The sequence below is a fragment of the Condylura cristata genome, unplaced genomic scaffold (assembly GCF_000260355.1).
Source record: "Condylura cristata isolate star-nosed mole 26May11 unplaced genomic scaffold, ConCri1.0 scaffold00013, whole genome shotgun sequence".
NCBI lineage: Eukaryota > Metazoa > Chordata > Mammalia > Eulipotyphla > Talpidae > Condylura > Condylura cristata.
In genome coordinates this window covers 38,792,225-38,809,946 of record NW_004567114.1, presented here as the reverse complement: position 1 = coordinate 38,809,946, position 17,722 = coordinate 38,792,225, and the positions used below count along the sequence as shown (strand labels likewise).

The window sequence follows — 17,722 nt, the reverse complement described above, 5'->3', positions numbered from 1 at the left end:
CGCAGCCGGGGCCGCGGAGGGGCCGTCCCTGCAGAGGGAGGCCGGGCGGACGCGAGCGCAGGGGTAGGGAGCGTCCTTCACTCCGTCCCTCCTGCTCGCTGCGCGCCGCCGAGCTTTCCTGTCCTCCTTTCCTTTGTCTTCTTCCCGCTCGCGGGTGTGGGGCTTGTTGGCGAACAAAAGTGCAGCTTCAAGATGGCTGATGGCAACGAGGATCTGCGGGCGGACGACTCGCCAGGGCCAGCCTACGAGGGCTATGAGTCCGTGGAGCTCGCCTGCCCCGCCGAGCGCAGTGGCCACGTAGCCGTCGGCGACGGGCGTCACATGTTCGTCTGGGGCGGCTACAAGGTCAGTGGGTGGCCGGGCCCCGGCGGTGTCACCCGGTCGTGGCGGCGATCGGCTATGCGGGGGGCCGGGCGGGCAGAGCTGGGCGGCCGCAGACCGCACCTTCCGGAGGGCGCTCTGCGTGTTGGCTCGTTTTCTTGCGAGTGGGTATCTTCTCGTGAATCTCCCAACCCGCCCCAAGGCTCCAGGGCTGCTGTCATAGCAGCCTTCAGCTTGCGAGGCTGGCTGGCTCTCCCCCACCCCACCCGTGTGATCGTGGCCGCCCTGTGGGCGCTGCTTGACTTTGGAGCGTTAGCTTAGCGAAAGCTCGTTGGGCGGTGCTTGTCTGCGAGACGTTTTATTTGAAAAGGGTTGGGGAGGTGACGCTGTGTGATGTCACTCTCGTACCTGCTTCCATTCTTTTCCTTTGGGAGTGAGTGGTGTGGAAAGAAATGTTTACATGGCCCGCTCTTCTGTTTCTGTGCACAATATTCAAGCATAAGAGATTCGGAAATCCATTCTCAAGAGAACTGCATTTACTGTCTGTTGACCTTGTCCAGAAAGCGATGAAGGGAAGGATTATAAAGATTGGCTAGTTCAGGCAGCAGTTGGGATTGCAAGTTCAGAGAAAGGTAGCAGAAGTCTGGTAAACTTGGGCAAGTTGGTTACCTCCAAAAAGCCTGTTTTCTTGTAATGTCTACTTTTTTGTTGGGAAAATGAAATAAACGCAATTCATGGGTAACAGCTAGTTTGTCATATGGATGCGTGCAATGTTTGTTAGGCATTATTACCTGAAGGGAAATAGAAGACAAGGAACTTAAAACTTTTGCATAAAGACTTAATATATGCATAATTTCAGTTCTCTGTTTCTTGATAAATGGGTAAAAGATGGCTAGAAAAACTAGACACCACTTGTTAGTGTAGGTCAGGCATTTTTTAAAAAGATTTATTTATTTATGCATACATAACTGGGATGCAAGCCAGAGATGCAGGGGTGGTGAGAGGATTCACCGGACAGTGGGAAGGAGAACAGTCAGATCAACAAGTACACTGCTGAGGGGAGCAGTGGGCGGGCCCGGGGATCAAAATCACACTAAAGTGGCTTTGCTAGCTTGCAGTGCTGCATCCTAACCCTTTGTGCCACTAGGGAGAGCCCGAGGTTAGGCATTTTCAAAGTAGGTGTTTCTTTGGTCTGCGTTCTATGGCATAGGTAGTCTTAGTTGAAGAGGCTCTGGTTAGGAGGATTGTGCATTTGATAGAATTGTAAAATCTATTTTTCATAACTCAAATAAGATACTAAAAATATACGTGTATTAATTTTTCATATTTGCGATTTCTTTTTGTTCTTAGAGTAATCAAGTAAGAGGGTTGTATGACTTTTACCTGCCCAGAGAAGAACTTTGGATCTACAACATGGAGACTGGAAGATGGTAACTGGATATTATAAGGGGACTAGAAAATAAGGTTGCAAAAAAATCCCATTCTAATGAGATTTTAAATTGAGGATGCTGTTAATTATGTTCTGAAAATAGTGTTCTTGAGATCCTGAAATGGAAATATAACAAGTGTACTGTATTTATCTTTTTTCAAAATGGTTTAAACTTGTAATTTGGTATCTTGAAACTACAATTTTTAGATTGTACCTGCTAGACACAAAGTTTTTCTTTTAAGATTTGTTTATTTATGCATAGAACTGGGGTACCGTCCAGAGGTGTGTGTTTGGGGTGTGTGTGTGTGTTTGTGTGTGTGTGGATTCACCAGAGATAGTAAAGCAGAGGGAAGCAGAATAGGAAGATCAACTGAGATACACTGCTGAGGGGAACAGTGGGCGGGTCAGGGGAGGTCTGCTGTGCCATGTGGGTCACCTCCCTGGCTGGGGATTACTTCATAGTGCTGCACATTGGTGGTTTTTAATGAACTCTAACATTAAAGATTCTTCACAGGTATCATTAAAATGGTATTGTTTAAAAAAACAAAGTAACTCATTTTTCTTCCATGCAAACTGGGTATATTCTGAAAAGATCTATTGCTAGTCTTAGCTAGTGGGACTCAATAGCATGTCATTGACAGAATTAATGTGATTTTCAAATGTTGGATTAGCCACTTTTGGGGATTTACAGTCTTCCCCATAGTTTGCTTTGTGAGAACTTTGCACATTATGAATATCTTGCATATTAACACTGATTTCAGAATCAAGAAAGTAGTAGTGTCACTTAAGGTAAACTAAGTCTGCATTATTCCTTGTACATAGTAAATCTGTTAGCCTGAGCTGTTTGCTAATCTTTTTTTTAAGAGGATTAGAAGTTTATAATAGTATTCCTTTAATAGGAAGATTATACTTTTAAAAATTCAGCCCCATAAATCGTTTTTAAAAACAGGTCTACCAAAACTTGAAGCTTTACATAAAATGACATTATAAACAGAAGACATTGAGCATCCTACAATATTTAGCATCTTAGGCTTTCTGATTCAGATTCATTTTCAGATTCTTAACGAGTTAGTTAAAACATGCAAAGCACACCTGAAACCTGTTACACACAGTGTTATAAACTTCTCTCAATTAAACGAGCATGCATAGCACTTGGCTTACAGTGAACGCTACTAAGGTCAGAGTCAGGTTTATTTGAATGGTGAAAGAACAATGGATAAAAATAACTCCTGAATTAATCTGTCAGGACTCATGAAGTTTTACTTTTGGGTTTCTGGCCCACTCAAAAACAAAACCACTACTTAAAGCCATGTAACTGAAAAAACAATTTAGTTTGAGAAACAGAAGATGGTATACTTAGAATAACAAAACATGACTTAGGTTTATAGAATGTCTCGCTGTGCCTATGTATAGGACATTACATTACCTGTGAAGTGGGCTAGAAGAGACTCTAGATATTAGCTAGCTAGCTTACACATTTTTTTCTTTTCATTTTCTTTTAGATAGATGCAGAAGTTAATCAACTTCTTTCCTTTTGAAAGAGTGATTTATATTCTGGTTTTCCCTTTAGGAAGAAAATTAACACAGAAGGTGATGTTCCTCCTTCTATGTCAGGAAGTTGTGCTGTGTGTGTAGACAGGGTACTGTACTTGTTTGGAGGACACCACTCAAGAGGCAATACCAACAAGGTTGGTGCTTCTAAAGATTATGGTTCAAGACAGTTTTATTCTTTTTCAGACAACTATAATGTCTAAGGTTACTCCCGTATGTCTTGCTGTCCCACTTAAAAAAAAATGAATGTACTTGATTATGGCATGAATGTATGTTTCAGTATTTTGTCTACCAGTCTTCTATAAAACCATCTTTGGTCAGTAACCTATATGTAATAACTTCATAGGTTGTTTTCTTTCTGCTCTTTCTAGCCAATTGTTTTCTTGAACCCTGATGTGTTAGATGAATATTAGTAAACTAAGGTGGATACAATGTAGTCATGGAGTGGGTGGTACAGAGTAAAAGTTAACAGAGCACCATTCAGAAAGCAATCAAGATAAATTAATTCTGATGTGATTTTATATACTAAGATTCCTATATTGTGATGCTATAAAATACTATTGTTTAGATTTTGTCCATTTTTTTTTCAACTAGGAAAAAGATGTCAATTGTTTGTTAGGTCAGTAAGAGATAGATAAAGTCAGAGAAAAGTGCATATGATATTGGTAGACTCTTAACAGCTCATTTGATAAGTTAACGTAAAGCACTTTACATGCTGAAAACTGTCTACACATTAGAGAAAGATCAGTGGATAAATTCCCCACCTTTAGGAGTTCACATTCTAGAAGGGATACATACCTTTTAAGATTTATCTTTAGCTTTCAAAATTAAGTAGGCACTAAGATGTCCAGGTTAAATGAAATTTGAGTATGAAATTGCTAAGGTGAAATTCATGGCAATACATCCTGATATCATGTCCACAAATTACTACCTAAGACATAAAATGTAAAGGAACACACTTCTTTTATTCCTTCAGAAACAGTATGCTTAGTGACTAGGTAATTTATATTCTGCAAAATTCCTTTACTAGACTCAACACAGTAACAATTTGTAGACTGGCAGCCAATCTATCATCATACTTTTAGTAGCATTGAATTAGATGACATTCTTATTGTAAATCACAATACAATTAAATGCCAAGGTTGAATTTTTTTCATATAACCAAATCTGACAGATATTGTTTCTCACAGTTCTACATGCTGGATTCAAGGTCAACAGACAGAGTTTTACAGTGGGAAAGAATCGATTGCCAAGGAATTCCTCCATCGTCAAAGGACAAACTTGGTGTTTGGGTATATAAAAACAAGTGAGTTGGCAGCATTATAGGTGGAAAGTTGTTTGACTCTAAAAATCTTTAGTCAGTAACCATTAGTCAGTAACATATAATACCACATAGAACCCATATGAGGATTAATAATACATGAAATCACTTAACCCAGCATCTAAGACATAACTCAATCATAGCAGTCATTATTGTTTGAATAAAAATTTTCATATAGTCAGATGTGCCTTATCAACTCTAGCATAGGACAAAATGACAATTATCTCTTGAAACCTAACCTGTAGATTTTTGTCTTTTTTTGTCAAACAGGCTAATATTTTTTGGTGGATATGGATATTTACCTGAAGATAAAGTACTGGGAACTTTTGAATTTGATGAAACATCTTTTTGGGTCAGTGAAATTTCGTATTTTCATATGGCTTACTTATTATTAGCATGTTAAAAAATATATTTTATGTTCACTAGTTTTGTTCATTTTTAGCTTGTTAACAGAGGTTGTATAACTTTATAAACATTTATAAAATAACACAGAGATTCTTATTTTCTGTAGAATTCAAGTCATCCAAGAGGATGGAATGATCATGTACATATTTTAGATACAGAAACTTTTATCTGGAGCCAGCCTATAACAACTGTGAGTTACTAAGAAATTAATTAAAACAAACAAAGTTTCTCATGCAGGGAAGTTGGGATATGGTATAAAAACATACTGTTGATTCTTGTTTCCTGGAGAAGATCCAAAGCTTTTTTTTTTTTTTTACAAAGAATCTAGAATTTGAAAAAAATCTAATGAATGTGTAGACTAACCCAGACTCTATCATCTAACAGATATTACATGGTATTGTTTTAACTAAGTGGTCAAGAACTAGACTGAAATTTAAATTACTCAAATGTTAGATTTCTTTCCCTCTGACATGGATATTATATAATATGCCAGCTTTATTTTAAAAGATAAAAATAAATATAAATTCTCTTATATTAAATAACTAGAACATTTAAAAAGTATATCTCAAAAATACAAAATTAAAATCTCTAGTTGTGGTAGTCAGCCTTTAGTATTTTTGACTAAAAGTCTGCATTTCATCTAAAAAGGTCAAGGATTTTGTATATTATCACACATCCACAGGCATTTTGGTTTTGTTCCCTCTATAAAAAAAAGCTCATTTATGAAGTTGCTTCTATAACTTTTCAATAGGGGAAAGCTCCTTCCCCACGTGCTGCCCATGCCTGTGCCACTGTGGGAAACCAAGGCTTTGTGTTTGGAGGCAGATACCGCGTGAGTAGACAGAAGTTTCAGTGCCCTGCTGTAACTGTTATCTGGAGCCAGCCTATAACAACTGTTGAGTTATTAAAGTTATTCCAAAAGATAACTACTTAATTATTTTTTAGGATGCTAGAATGAATGATCTTCACTATCTTAATCTGGATACGTGGGAGTGGAATGAATTGTAGGTATCACTTTAATTATTTAGAAAAGTTTTTAAGTATCAGAACTTTTCCTTTTCTGTTCCCCATTTACTATCTTATGGACTCATTTAGAATTTCTATAACCATAAATTTAAAAAACAGGACCACTTGATCCTTAAAGAATTTTATTTTTTTCTAGTTTCCATAACTGTGTGCCTGACACAGTTTATTTGTTGAGACTGTCCGAAGTTGATTCTACTTTCAACAAAAATAATTCATTAAACACATATAGTTGTTAATACCAAGAAGCTATTAAAACTTTCCCCCATAATTCATACAAATTTGAAAGGAAGACTTTGTTATTCATCTTCATTAAAAACAGTAATTGCTTTTAAACATAAGTATTATAACTTTGCAATTATTTTCAGAATACCACAAGGTGTATGCCCAGTTGGCCGATCTTGGCACTCGCTAACACCAGTTTCTTCAGACCATCTATTTCTTTTTGGAGGATTTACCACTGATAAACAGCCACTTAGTAAGTACTTTACAAATGTGACTAAGAAATCATTATCCATATTATTTACTACAATATATCAGCAACTGAAAAAAATCACCATTTTAGGTGCCCCAGAGGGCTAAACAGTTGATTGAAAGGTTTGCTGTTTTATTATATTTATAATTGTCTTCATACTGTAACATCCACCCATCCATCTATTCAGTCTAGTGATAGACTGGAATACTTAAAGCTCTACTGAAGAGCGGTAACATTTCAAGAGACCTATTTAGTCAATTGCAGAGGAAAAAAGAAAATATACTTTTTATATCTACCTGATTTATTACTACCTTTATCTTGCTAAAGTTGTGCCTTTTACATATCATTGTCACAGTGGCAAAATAACATTTCATCCCTCTTTTTTTCCCTTTAATCAGGTGATGCCTGGACTTACTGCATCAGTAAAAATGAATGGATACAATTTAATCATCCCTATACTGAAAAACCAAGGTATGATCCAGTTAAAAGGTTAAGCCTTTCATCAAAATAAGGAGGTTCTAGGGGTGCAGACAGTTGGCTGCGTTAAGCCTACCATTCTTATAAAAATACTAGCATTCATTAAAGTTTGACATTGTATCTTTCAATAAAAAGGAAACCAGTATTATTCTGTGTCAAATGTTTGCTTTTTGTCATGTGTATGGAAAACAGGACTAGATTCTTGGTTTCATTTATCAAAAAATTATCAATAAAGTTAAAAGTGATACAGCTTTTTACCAAATGAGTTGAACTACATTTAGACTTGTCATTAAAAAAAAAAAAAGGAACTGGAGAGAACCTCAAAACCTTAAGGTATATGGGCAAAAAATAAATTTTCAATGTAATTTATGGTGTGCTATAGAACTGATAGTTATTGTTCTTGCTAATCTGAAAAGAAATTGCAAACTGTTAAAGGAAATGATATATTCAAAGCATAGTTAGCTATGTCAGCCTCCATTTTTCTCCCCAAGTTTCTACCCTAATTATATTCATGTTACTTAGATTTCATTTGAACAAATAATCTTATTGCCAGAGTTTTAGATAGTTTAGGTTGTCAGATAGATTCGCATTCCTCACATGTATTCTGTGAGGCCAAACCAGCCCTGCCTATGAGAAGAGGCATATACTACTCATCCCCCATAAGAGGTTTTATTGCTGACAAACGTCTCTAATGCATAAATTAGGATGAGACCAGAGAAAAAATAACATCCAGATAAAATACTCTTTTTTTTAGCTCTTGCTATTTAAGATAATTCTCTCCACCATGTTTTGGTCTGAAAAAAGATCTTTAGTCTTAATTTATACTACAGAGTAGAGCTGATTCAATGATCAGTTTGGTGTTAGCAGTGACTTTAAGCTTAAACTTTTGTTTTAAATGCAGATTATGGCATACAGCTTGTGCCAGTGATGAAGGAGAAGTAATTGTTTTTGGTGGGTGTGCCAATAACCTTCTTGTCCATCATAGAGCTGTAAGTATATTACTCTATTTTAGGGGACACTTTATGAATTTGCTTAAACTATTTTGTGAAGTTCTTGATTTTTAATGTATTTTTCGTATCTATTTTTCAGGCACACAGTAACGAAATACTTATATTTTCAGTTCAGCCAAAATCTCTTGTAAGGTAAGTTAACTTTTTACTTGGTACTTATCATTTTAAATTGCATTCCTTAATAACTATTCCAGTTCCCATGAAAATCTTTAAAGAAAGTGCCATATTGTGTTTTTAAATGAATGTATTTCTAAACAATAAAGTGAAATTATTTTTCTGTTCACTTTCAGGCTAAGCTTAGAAGCAGTCATTTGTTTTAAAGAAATGTTAGCCAGCTCGTGGAACTGTCTCCCAAAACACTTACTTCACAGTGTTAATCAGAGGTTTGGTAGCAATAACACTTCTGGATCTTAAGGCTTCATAGATAATGCCTTTTACCACCTTGCATGGACAGAAATTCTGTAAACATCAGAGTGACATTACAATAATTATATGCATTATTGTAGTTTGCAGCCTTTTGGTTTTAATGTGCATGTGAATGGCCTAGAGAAACTATTTTTGTGTCTAAAGTTTACAATAAATGTATTTAACAAAGCAGCTGTCCTCTGTTAAAATAAGAAAATTCCTGGGCTTTTTACTCCAAAGAATGGTGTATTTCCTTATTTAAAAAAAGAAAAAAATTAATTAAAAAAAAAAGTTTTAGTAAGCTATGATGTTGCATATATAACACTAGACTACATAACTGTAAAGTCTGAGTTTAGTTTTTTGTTTGTTTCAAACAAGATTTAACTGGTTAAAACAATTTTGGAAAGACGAATAGTAGCTGCTTATGCTTTGGTATAGTTGTTGGGCAAATGGTCTCAGTGACTCTACACACCTGTTATCTCAATCATTTAAAACAATCATTTTATAGTTCATAAGAGAAGTAATGAAAAGAAGAAAGCTGAGTCAGGAGTCTCACCCATGAGTGGCTAAGCCTAAAAGTGCATTTCTGATCTCATCTGATATGTGAAGACATTGTGAACATGCACTGACACTTAGTAGGGCTGGAATATAACATGGATGAGATTACAAGAAGATAAAAAGTGAAGGAGTATAATTGCACCTTCTAGGTGAGTCACCTGTAGTAATAGTGAGTCATCCACAGTAGTAGTTTACATATCTGTTCTAACATATTTTTTACAGGTGTAAGTAAAAGCAGGAAGACATTTCCCCCTTTTATACTATGGTTTTCAATACTTAATCTTAAATGTTTTAACCACCCCCAATTCCCTTCAGAAAAGAGAAGAAAACTAGTTACTGGCCTGTGAATACAGATATACTGGATGCTACGTACAGCAGACCTACTAACCAATAGTCTGAGCAACTGAATGCTTCACTGTTCAGTTCCTTTACAACATGAAATGAGTATTTAATTAACCTCCAAAATTTCAATAAATGTTTGAGAGTAATTACAGATATATTAATCTTCAGCATTTAACTCTCCACAGATATCTTAGGATTTCCTATCATAGACAGTTATTTCCTCTGCATAAAACTGGAAGAAATAAGAAGTCCTTTTGGTGAATATAGTGTTTTTAAATGCAGAAATCTTGATATTAATGGAGTTTTCATCTCTGAACTTCCAAAAGGCTATACAATTGGTTCTTCTCAAATATTTTATGATTTCATTTTAACTATTTCCTTTTTATATTCAGAAGATTGGGTGCAGACACTTTCACTTTGCCAGGAATGTTTCTCGATAAATCCGTGTCCTAAAAAAAAGAAAATTGCTGAATATTGTTACCTTCTAATATGTATCTATCTCTGCTGTCAGAAGAAAAACATTTTCAAAAATTTCTCCTGAAATAATAGCAATAATTTTGTATTGTTTTAGTAAGACACTATTTGTACCCAGGCAAGAGCTTGTACCTACTAAGTAAAAAAGACTTTAACTTAACATTTTCAATTGTACTAGAGTTCCAGAGATAAGTTACCTTTACACTGCGGAATAAGTCTTTTTCTCTTGCTGTTGCTTCTTTGAAATGCATGAAATTATTCAAGGCTGTTTTTGCAGCTGTAAAGAGAAAGTAGAATAATTTACTTCTGTTTACTCATGAAATAATTAAAGTCATAACAACAACAAGAAAAGTAAATACCTTTCCCCTTTTTCTGAGTTCCAGGAGTAAGTTTCACCTTGTATCTTTAATAAGGAATTGCATGTGTTACTAGAGATTACAAAACAATTCATAAGTCAGTTATTATTGGTAAACTTATGATGACTTACTTATAGCTTGTCATGGTGGTATAAGGGGCACATATTGGAACGGCAAATAGTAGTACATCTTCAGGATGCGGCTGTCCTGTCAAAGAGTCAAACAGATTTTCCTAAAAAGAGATAACAAAAATAGTTACAGAAGTAATTTATTTCAGTCTTATAATAGGAAACAAACAGTATACTTTTAACCTTTTCTGATAGAGACAGTTTTAAGCTCTGCTTCATAAAGTTTCGAAGAACTGGAGACTAATGGTTCTTAAGTAAGTATTCTCTACTGCCCAGAAAAAGGAGTAATGAGAACAGTAATTTTCAAAATGGCACCCATAGCTACAGTGGAGAAAGGAAGACTTGATGGATATTACTAGATACACAAAAATTACCATGTATATATGTAAGTTCATTACATGGAAACTGATACTTTGGCTAAACCTGTTCTCAACGGGTGGGGTTTTGCCCCCTAAAGGATGGTACTAAGTGATAATAGGGAGATATTTTATGGTTGTTAAAACTAAGGGGAGGGAGGGAGGAAGGGATGGGAGGAATAGAGAGCTTCTGGCATCTAGGAGACAAAGGCTTGAGGTGGGACTGCTTCCCACAATAAACAATTACCTGTCTCAAAATATTATTAGTGCTGAAGGTGAGAAATCCTGGACTTCTTAAAGAGTTCTTATTTGTGTACAAGATTATCCATATTTATTTAACAATGTGAGTAAATTTAGTATAGAATGCTTGGTTCTGAGGTAGAATGATTACATACTATGAATTTTTCTAAATGTTTTACATGCATTGTGGTCTTAAACCAGTTCCTGTAGGGACACTTGTTATCCTCATTCTGCAGATAAGGAACAGAAACCAGTTTTGTGTAGAAAATTTAGGATTCAAATCCAGATATTTTGACTCAGGAGTTTGTACTCTTGTCTTAGTCTTTGCACCCTGATACCTATCTTGCATCCCCTTGGTCCGTTTTCCTTCTTTCTGTCTTAACCTCAGAACCCTCAGAATATCTCAATTTCTAGTAGTTTTGAAACCATTTTACATTGTTGGACTATCCAATATTTGATTTTATAGTTCTGACTTGCTTTTTTGTCTTGGCTTTTAAAATTTTTATTACTTAGATGTTATATGTCATATATACTGGATTGCAATGAGGAGGGTACATAGTAGTAACATCAACACAAAATCATACCTCATTTCCCTGTTGATCCACATCTTGCTCTTCCTGTTCCAAACATACAAAAATTAAAGTGTGAGCTATAACTTAAATTGAAGTTGCATATCTTTAAAAACTGTGAGGAGAAAGAAGAAGTAAGAAGGCATAACAAGGCAATACAAATCTAACACACAGGATGAAGAACCCAAGATTCGTTAGTGAATCTTGAGCATATTCACCCAGATTCATGAGTAAATTAAGGTGTATTGTTCTCGGAAATTTTTTTTAGAAAAGGAGCTTTCACATAAAGTATATAGCAAAAGTTGCGAATGCTGTAAGGACATTTAAAATGACAGACTAAGATTAATATGTTTGCCAGAGGAGAAGAAAATGGGATATTCTTACTAAGGAAATCTTGTTTTTTTTAAATTTCAGTTTTAGTATGAATTTTTCATATTAAGGTAAGTTTAGTTTTGTTGGCTAGATAAAATTATTTGGAGGGCCTCCTTGGTGGCTCAAGGGGTTACGTCTCAGCACTATCAAGCTATCAGCAGCCACTGCAGCACACTCTGGCCAGGGAGCTGCCCCACATGGCATACCAGACCTCTCTCTTGTCTCGCCCGCTGCTCCCCTCAGCAGTGTATTTCAGTCAGTCTACCAGTTCTACTCCCCACTCTGTCTCTGGTGAATCCTCTGATCTCTTGTACCTCTAGCCTACCCCCCAGCCCTTGTATGCATAGATAAATCTTAAAAAAAAAACAAACAAACCTGGTGAGAGCTATGAAAAAACATGACACCCTTCAAGCTAAACTTTATGATGTGTCTAGTGTTTACAAAATAAATTACAAAGTTGAGTTCAGTATAAAAATTCAAAGACGAAAATGAGTTCAATGTTAGTAAATAACACTATTAGCAGAAGGGGAAAAAGTAGTGATGAAATTAACTATTTAGGCATTACCGTCACTAAACACATCACACAACTCAATCTTTAACTGCCATAAATAGGCTGCATCAATATTTTTGAAGAAATTTATGAAACCTCCTTTGCTCAAATTGCAAAATGTATGTATAATCATTCAAAAAGGTATAGAACATATTCTTAACTTTTTAAAAATTTATTTCTAATTGAGGTAATATCAGGGTACCACCATAATATTCCCACTACCAGCCATATTTCACCACCACAGACTACTAAGCTCCTGCAAGAATATGTATTTAGAGTGGTAAGAGATATTTAAAGTTGGTCCTGTTGTAAGCAGTTGATACAACAATTAGGCAATAATCTTTAACTGGAAAAATGTTAACTTCTTACTGGTTTTACAAATGGGGACACCTGACACTTTAACTGTGCTGCTACTGTCAACATTATGTAAAATAATTACACATTCCTACAGAAAAACCTAGAGAATTAAAAATGTATTTTCTAGTTATTTTAAGGTAATGAAACTATTGGGATTTAAATAGAAATAACCTGAAAATCAAAGCCTCTTCAAAAAATGGATTATTTATTGTAAAAGTTTCTGATAAACTTGTTATCAGCTAGTGGAGCTATCGTTTTATGCTTTTATACTGCAATTTTAATCTTTCAGGTTGTATTTCTAAGATGATTTTCCACTAAGAGCTAACACTGGTCTTGGTTTTGGCACTCTCACTCTCACGTCACGGGAACCCAGGGACAGATGACACTCTAAGCAAAAACTCACATGTGATAACCTTACCTTGTCATCATGTGGCTCCTCCACAGTCAAGTCTTGTAACTCAGGAGTTATAACCTCAAGAGATGGAGTTTCTTTCTTGATGCTATCTGAAACTCTGGGCCCACCTCTAGGTTTCTGAGGCTGTTTCTTCACTGGCTCATCCTTACTTTTTCCTTTCTTCCCCTTCTTCCCTTTTTCTTCTTTGTTTGACCCTGCAGACTTGAATTCATAGATTAAAAAAATAGTTAATGTAGGACCTCCCTGGTGGTGTAGGGTTTAAATCTCAGCACTATCAAGCTATCACTGCGATGTCCAGAGTTCAATCCCCTGCTAAGGATCTGAACCACATGGCGCAGCAGAGCTCTCTTGTTTACCAACTGCCCCCTTCACAGTGTACTTCAGTAGATCTGCCTGTGCTGGTGAATCCTCTCACCACTCCCTCACTCCTGGCATCTACCCCAGTTCTTCTACATAAAAATAAACAAATCTAAGGACAAAATTGTTAATATAAATATTTTCAATACTTTAGTAATACTGAATACCTGGAATATGATAAGCAGTGTTCATTTGAAAAGCAAAAGAAAATATTTTTAGTTCTTACCCCTAGTAATTTCATGATGAGTTCACGGTCTTCTTCATCTTGATCTTTATATTTTTCTTTCATTTTCTTCATTTTACTCTACAAAATCAAAAGACAATGGTTGGAATAATTCAGCAGTGAATAAATCTCAAATGTTTGTAAAGAAATGGTGCTTCTTTAAATATTTATTAAGCAATGTTATTATAATAAATTATGAATTCTACATAAAGAGGTAACCCATAGTCCTCACCCTCAAGGAATTTACCACCTGGTGGAAAATGAAAATACAGAAGCAGAAAAATAGTCATCATATTTTAAATATTATAGGAGAAGTGCAGATCAAAGAAAGGAGACATTCTTTCATCTTGAGCAAAAATTAAAGGGACAAAATAAGCAAAAGGTGAAAGCCTTAAAGGAAATGATTTTATCGAATCAGATTATAAAGTGAAGGCAAGGCATAATAAGGCCAACCATCTTACCTGAAAAAATGTTAACCTCTCACTGGTTTTGCTACCAGGGGCACTTGGCAATTTAATTGTGTAGCCTCTCTAAACATATAAGTATTTGTAAGAACAGGAAATAAGGCAGCAAAGCTAGGTTGAGTTCTTATTGCAGAAGCTCTTAAGACTTTTTAATTAACCTTATAAAAGGAAAACTTTTATCCTTTGTTAGAGTAAATACTAGAATATTGCTACGGAAATCTTGCAAAAGAAGACTGATTTTCCTACTAGCTTGTAAAATTAGTGTTAGTATTTTATACAGTATGATATTAACATAGATATAGACTATATAAAGGGCCCTCCTTGATGGCACAAAGGATTAGGATGCTGCACTGCAAGCTAGCCACAGCTGCCTCAGTGTGGTTCACTCCCTGCCCCAGAGGTGACCACATGGCACAGCAGACCCCTCCTGTCTCACCTGCTGCTCCCCTCAGCAGTGTACTTGGTTAATCTGCTTGTTCAGTTCCCTTTTCTGTCTTTGGTGAATCCTCTCATAATCCCTGCACCCCAATTCTAAACAAGTCTTGTATAAACAAGTCTTAAAAAAAAAAAGAGAAATAGACTATCTAGAAAAGTGAAGCAATAAAACCTAAAAACAGCATCAGTACTGTATATTTAAGAATTTAGTATGTAATAAGGTAATATTAGATTATTTGGGAAGGTATGAAATATTTATACCCTGGTTGGTAGGAAATTGGTACTATTGGGTAATATCAACTAAAGAAAATGCTATAACCTAACAATTGCAGTCCAGGTATGCCTAGCAGAAATGCATCCTTTTTGACCTAAAAAGATATGCATAAGGATGCTTACCAATAATATATCAGATAAATTAAAAACTGTGGTAGAAACATTCAATGGAATACTATTTAACAATACAAATAAACAAACTATTATTCCATATAATGAGTAATGTTTTCTTCCCTTAGGATATTATTTAGAAAGGAGTTAAGAATCAATCTCCTCAATCTCCTGGAGTACTGGAAATACTTAATTGTCTTCATCTGGGTGGTGGTTTCACAAGTATGTGTATATAAAATTTCATTGCACTAAACACTTAAGATTTGCATGTTTTACTCTATGTAAATTATTCCAAAAAGCAAAAAAACCTTGAGAAAGTGAATATTACCAGTAAATTAAACTTAATTCTGATAAATCATGTTGAATTTACATATTAATAAGGTGAGATTTTGCCCTTCTAAATTTAAAGTCCACTAGAAAAAAAAAACCCCAGGAAATTGGGCCCTCCCTGGTGGCACAGCGGGTTAAAGCACTAAGAAGCTAAAGCCATTTCAGCATGAGTTCAATCCCCACCCCGGAGGTGATCTACATGGCACAGCAGACCTCTCCTGACCCGCCCACTGTTCCTCTCAACAGTGTACTTCATCAGTCAACCTGTTCTGCTCCTGGCTCTGTCTCTGGTGAATCCTCTCACCACCCCTGCACCTCTGGCCTGTACCCCAGTTCTGTATGAACAAACAAATAAATCTTAAAAAAAAAAAAAAAAAAAAAAAACCAGGAAATTTTGACTACTATGGATAGGGGAAAGATGACATGACTTAAAGATTTCAAAGGAATTTAATTTTTATAAAGAATCACCAATTTATTACTTTGTGTTAAAGCACTTAAAAAGTTATTCTCTACATCCACTACCTTCCATCACCCACCTTTAATAAAATATGTAAGAACTCTTAATCAAATCACAATAATTGGCAAACTACTGGTCTACATTATCAATAAAGACTAGTACTGCCAATTACTACTTGGCTGTCTCTGTAAATCACAACCTCCTATTCTTCTTTGTGCTAAAGGAGAGCTTCAACCTAGAATATCTTTTTTTTTTTTAAGATTTGTTTATTTATGCATACAGAATGGGGTTATAGGCCAGAGGTGCAGAGGTGAAAGGATTCACCAGAGACAGAGCAGGGAGCAGAATAGGCAGTTTGAAGAAGTACACTGCTGAGGGGAGCAGTGAGTGAGCCGGTCAGGAGAGGTCAGCTGCGCCACCTCTCCTGTGAATCACCTCTGGGGCAGAGGACTGAATTCACACTGAGGAGGGTCTGCCAGCTTGCAGTACTGCATCCTAATCCATTCTGCTACCAGGGAGGATCCAACTACCTAGAGCATCTTAAAGGAATATGTAAGTGTTTTACAGCCTATCATTTCAACTAATTTTCAGTCAATGGAAGTCAAATGGGATTATTTTTTTGCCTACCTCTTCTGTTTCACTATACTTTAAAAAAAAATTAAGAGCAACATCACAACTGTACTTTTGAACCACACAGTACTAACTTTAATAAGAAAACACTATAATTTTATTACCTTCTGTCCTCGCTTCATTGGCTGCACAGCTGGAACATTTTTGCTTGTATTCTGATGAGTTTCAACATGTAGAGCAGTTTCTTTTTCTTTGTCTTTTCCCTCTATCCCTTCTAAATCCCCTGAATCACTTGGAAGCTTTTTCTTTTTCATTTCCCTAAATAGAAATGAAAAGGAAATCTCTAATTCTTAAAATTTCAAATACATAGTACCCTAAAAAAAAATTACAAGGGGTGGGAAATATATAGAGTATGTAAAAGAACATGACTTCTGGTTAACTTAATAATGACCAGGATATGATATACAAAGAAGAAAATTTATCACATAGGAAGAAGCTGAAGATTTTTCCCTCACGGAATTATCATTCTTTCTGTTATCAAGACTCAACACACTGTAATTTTTCTTTACTGAGTAAAGAAAATACCTTGATGTGTGAAGGACTGGAATTTGGCATTTGTGCATCAAAAAAAGTTGTCTTATTTATACCTTTGGCAGGTCTTAGGTAGGTATTCAATAAAAGCATTTATTGACTGAATGGCTCAATAAAATAAATGCATTAAAAATAAGGTTAAGGAGAAAGAATAAATTCTATCACTGATAATTTTCATGTTTAATCTCTCCTATTCCCAATGCCATGCCTCGGTCCAGGTCTTCACTTAATCACTACCTACCCAGACTTCCGCCAATGTTTCCCTCATATGAAGAACATAAAAATTTTGTATGAACTTCTGAATTAGTCTTTCTTGTTTTCCTATCTTCCAAACGTCCTGTTTATGTCACTTGAGAATAAAGTCCAGATACTTAAGTCTGTCTCTTTAATTAAGTTCTCCATTTTTGGTCCAGATTCACTTTGCCAATCATATCACCTACCAGTTTATAAACATGAACGCTGTACCCCTTTAATCTTGTCTATCATCATTTCACCAAAATACTTATGTATTACTTCCAAAGCCCTGCCCTTCCTTGTTGAAGTTAATTCTTGAAGTCTTATATTCATTTACGTAAGTCCTAAAATATATCTTCAAAGTATATTTCTGATAGAATTTCCCAAAACACATGAATTCACAACAATTTATTACTCCTAAACTACCGAATCACTTTCAAATATACTATGCAAATTTATGGCTATTTCTTATATCTTGAACTGAAAAGCCTTGTAAGGAATAAACTTTAGGGCCCTCCCTGGTGGCGCAGCGGGTTAAAGCAC

At 35.7% G+C, this 17,722-nt stretch overlaps 2 protein-coding genes across 2 annotated transcripts in view; one reads left to right on the top strand and one right to left on the bottom strand.

Annotated features, from left to right (window-relative positions):
* Window positions 1-6: 6 nt before the first annotated feature.
* Window positions 7-8,607, top strand: KLHDC2 (kelch domain containing 2). The gene is made up of 13 exons (XM_004681892.2): window positions 7-345; window positions 1,672-1,751; window positions 3,321-3,438; window positions 4,492-4,607; window positions 4,893-4,974; window positions 5,134-5,217; window positions 5,779-5,859; window positions 5,973-6,031; window positions 6,419-6,528; window positions 6,924-6,996; window positions 7,904-7,991; window positions 8,092-8,144; window positions 8,303-8,607. The coding sequence occupies exons 1-13, from the start codon at window positions 193-195 to the stop codon at window positions 8,424-8,426; spliced, it is 1,221 nt and encodes a 406-aa protein (XP_004681949.1). The 5' UTR covers window positions 7-192; the 3' UTR covers window positions 8,427-8,607.
* A 794-nt stretch (window positions 8,608-9,401) lies between these two features.
* The window catches only part of NEMF (nuclear export mediator factor), a 35,643-nt gene continuing 27,322 nt past the window's right edge, over window positions 9,402-17,722 (bottom strand). Inside the window, exons 26-33 of the mRNA XM_004681890.2 lie at window positions 16,519-16,672; window positions 13,718-13,795; window positions 13,138-13,335; window positions 11,456-11,488; window positions 10,279-10,379; window positions 10,151-10,194; window positions 9,989-10,068; window positions 9,402-9,766 (exon numbers count right to left, since the gene is read on the bottom strand). Of these exons, the coding sequence (XP_004681947.1) occupies window positions 9,689-9,766; window positions 9,989-10,068; window positions 10,151-10,194; window positions 10,279-10,379; window positions 11,456-11,488; window positions 13,138-13,335; window positions 13,718-13,795; window positions 16,519-16,672 (766 nt within the window). The 3' untranslated portion in view covers window positions 9,402-9,688. The remainder of the gene's footprint in view (window positions 9,767-9,988; window positions 10,069-10,150; window positions 10,195-10,278; window positions 10,380-11,455; window positions 11,489-13,137; window positions 13,336-13,717; window positions 13,796-16,518; window positions 16,673-17,722) is intronic.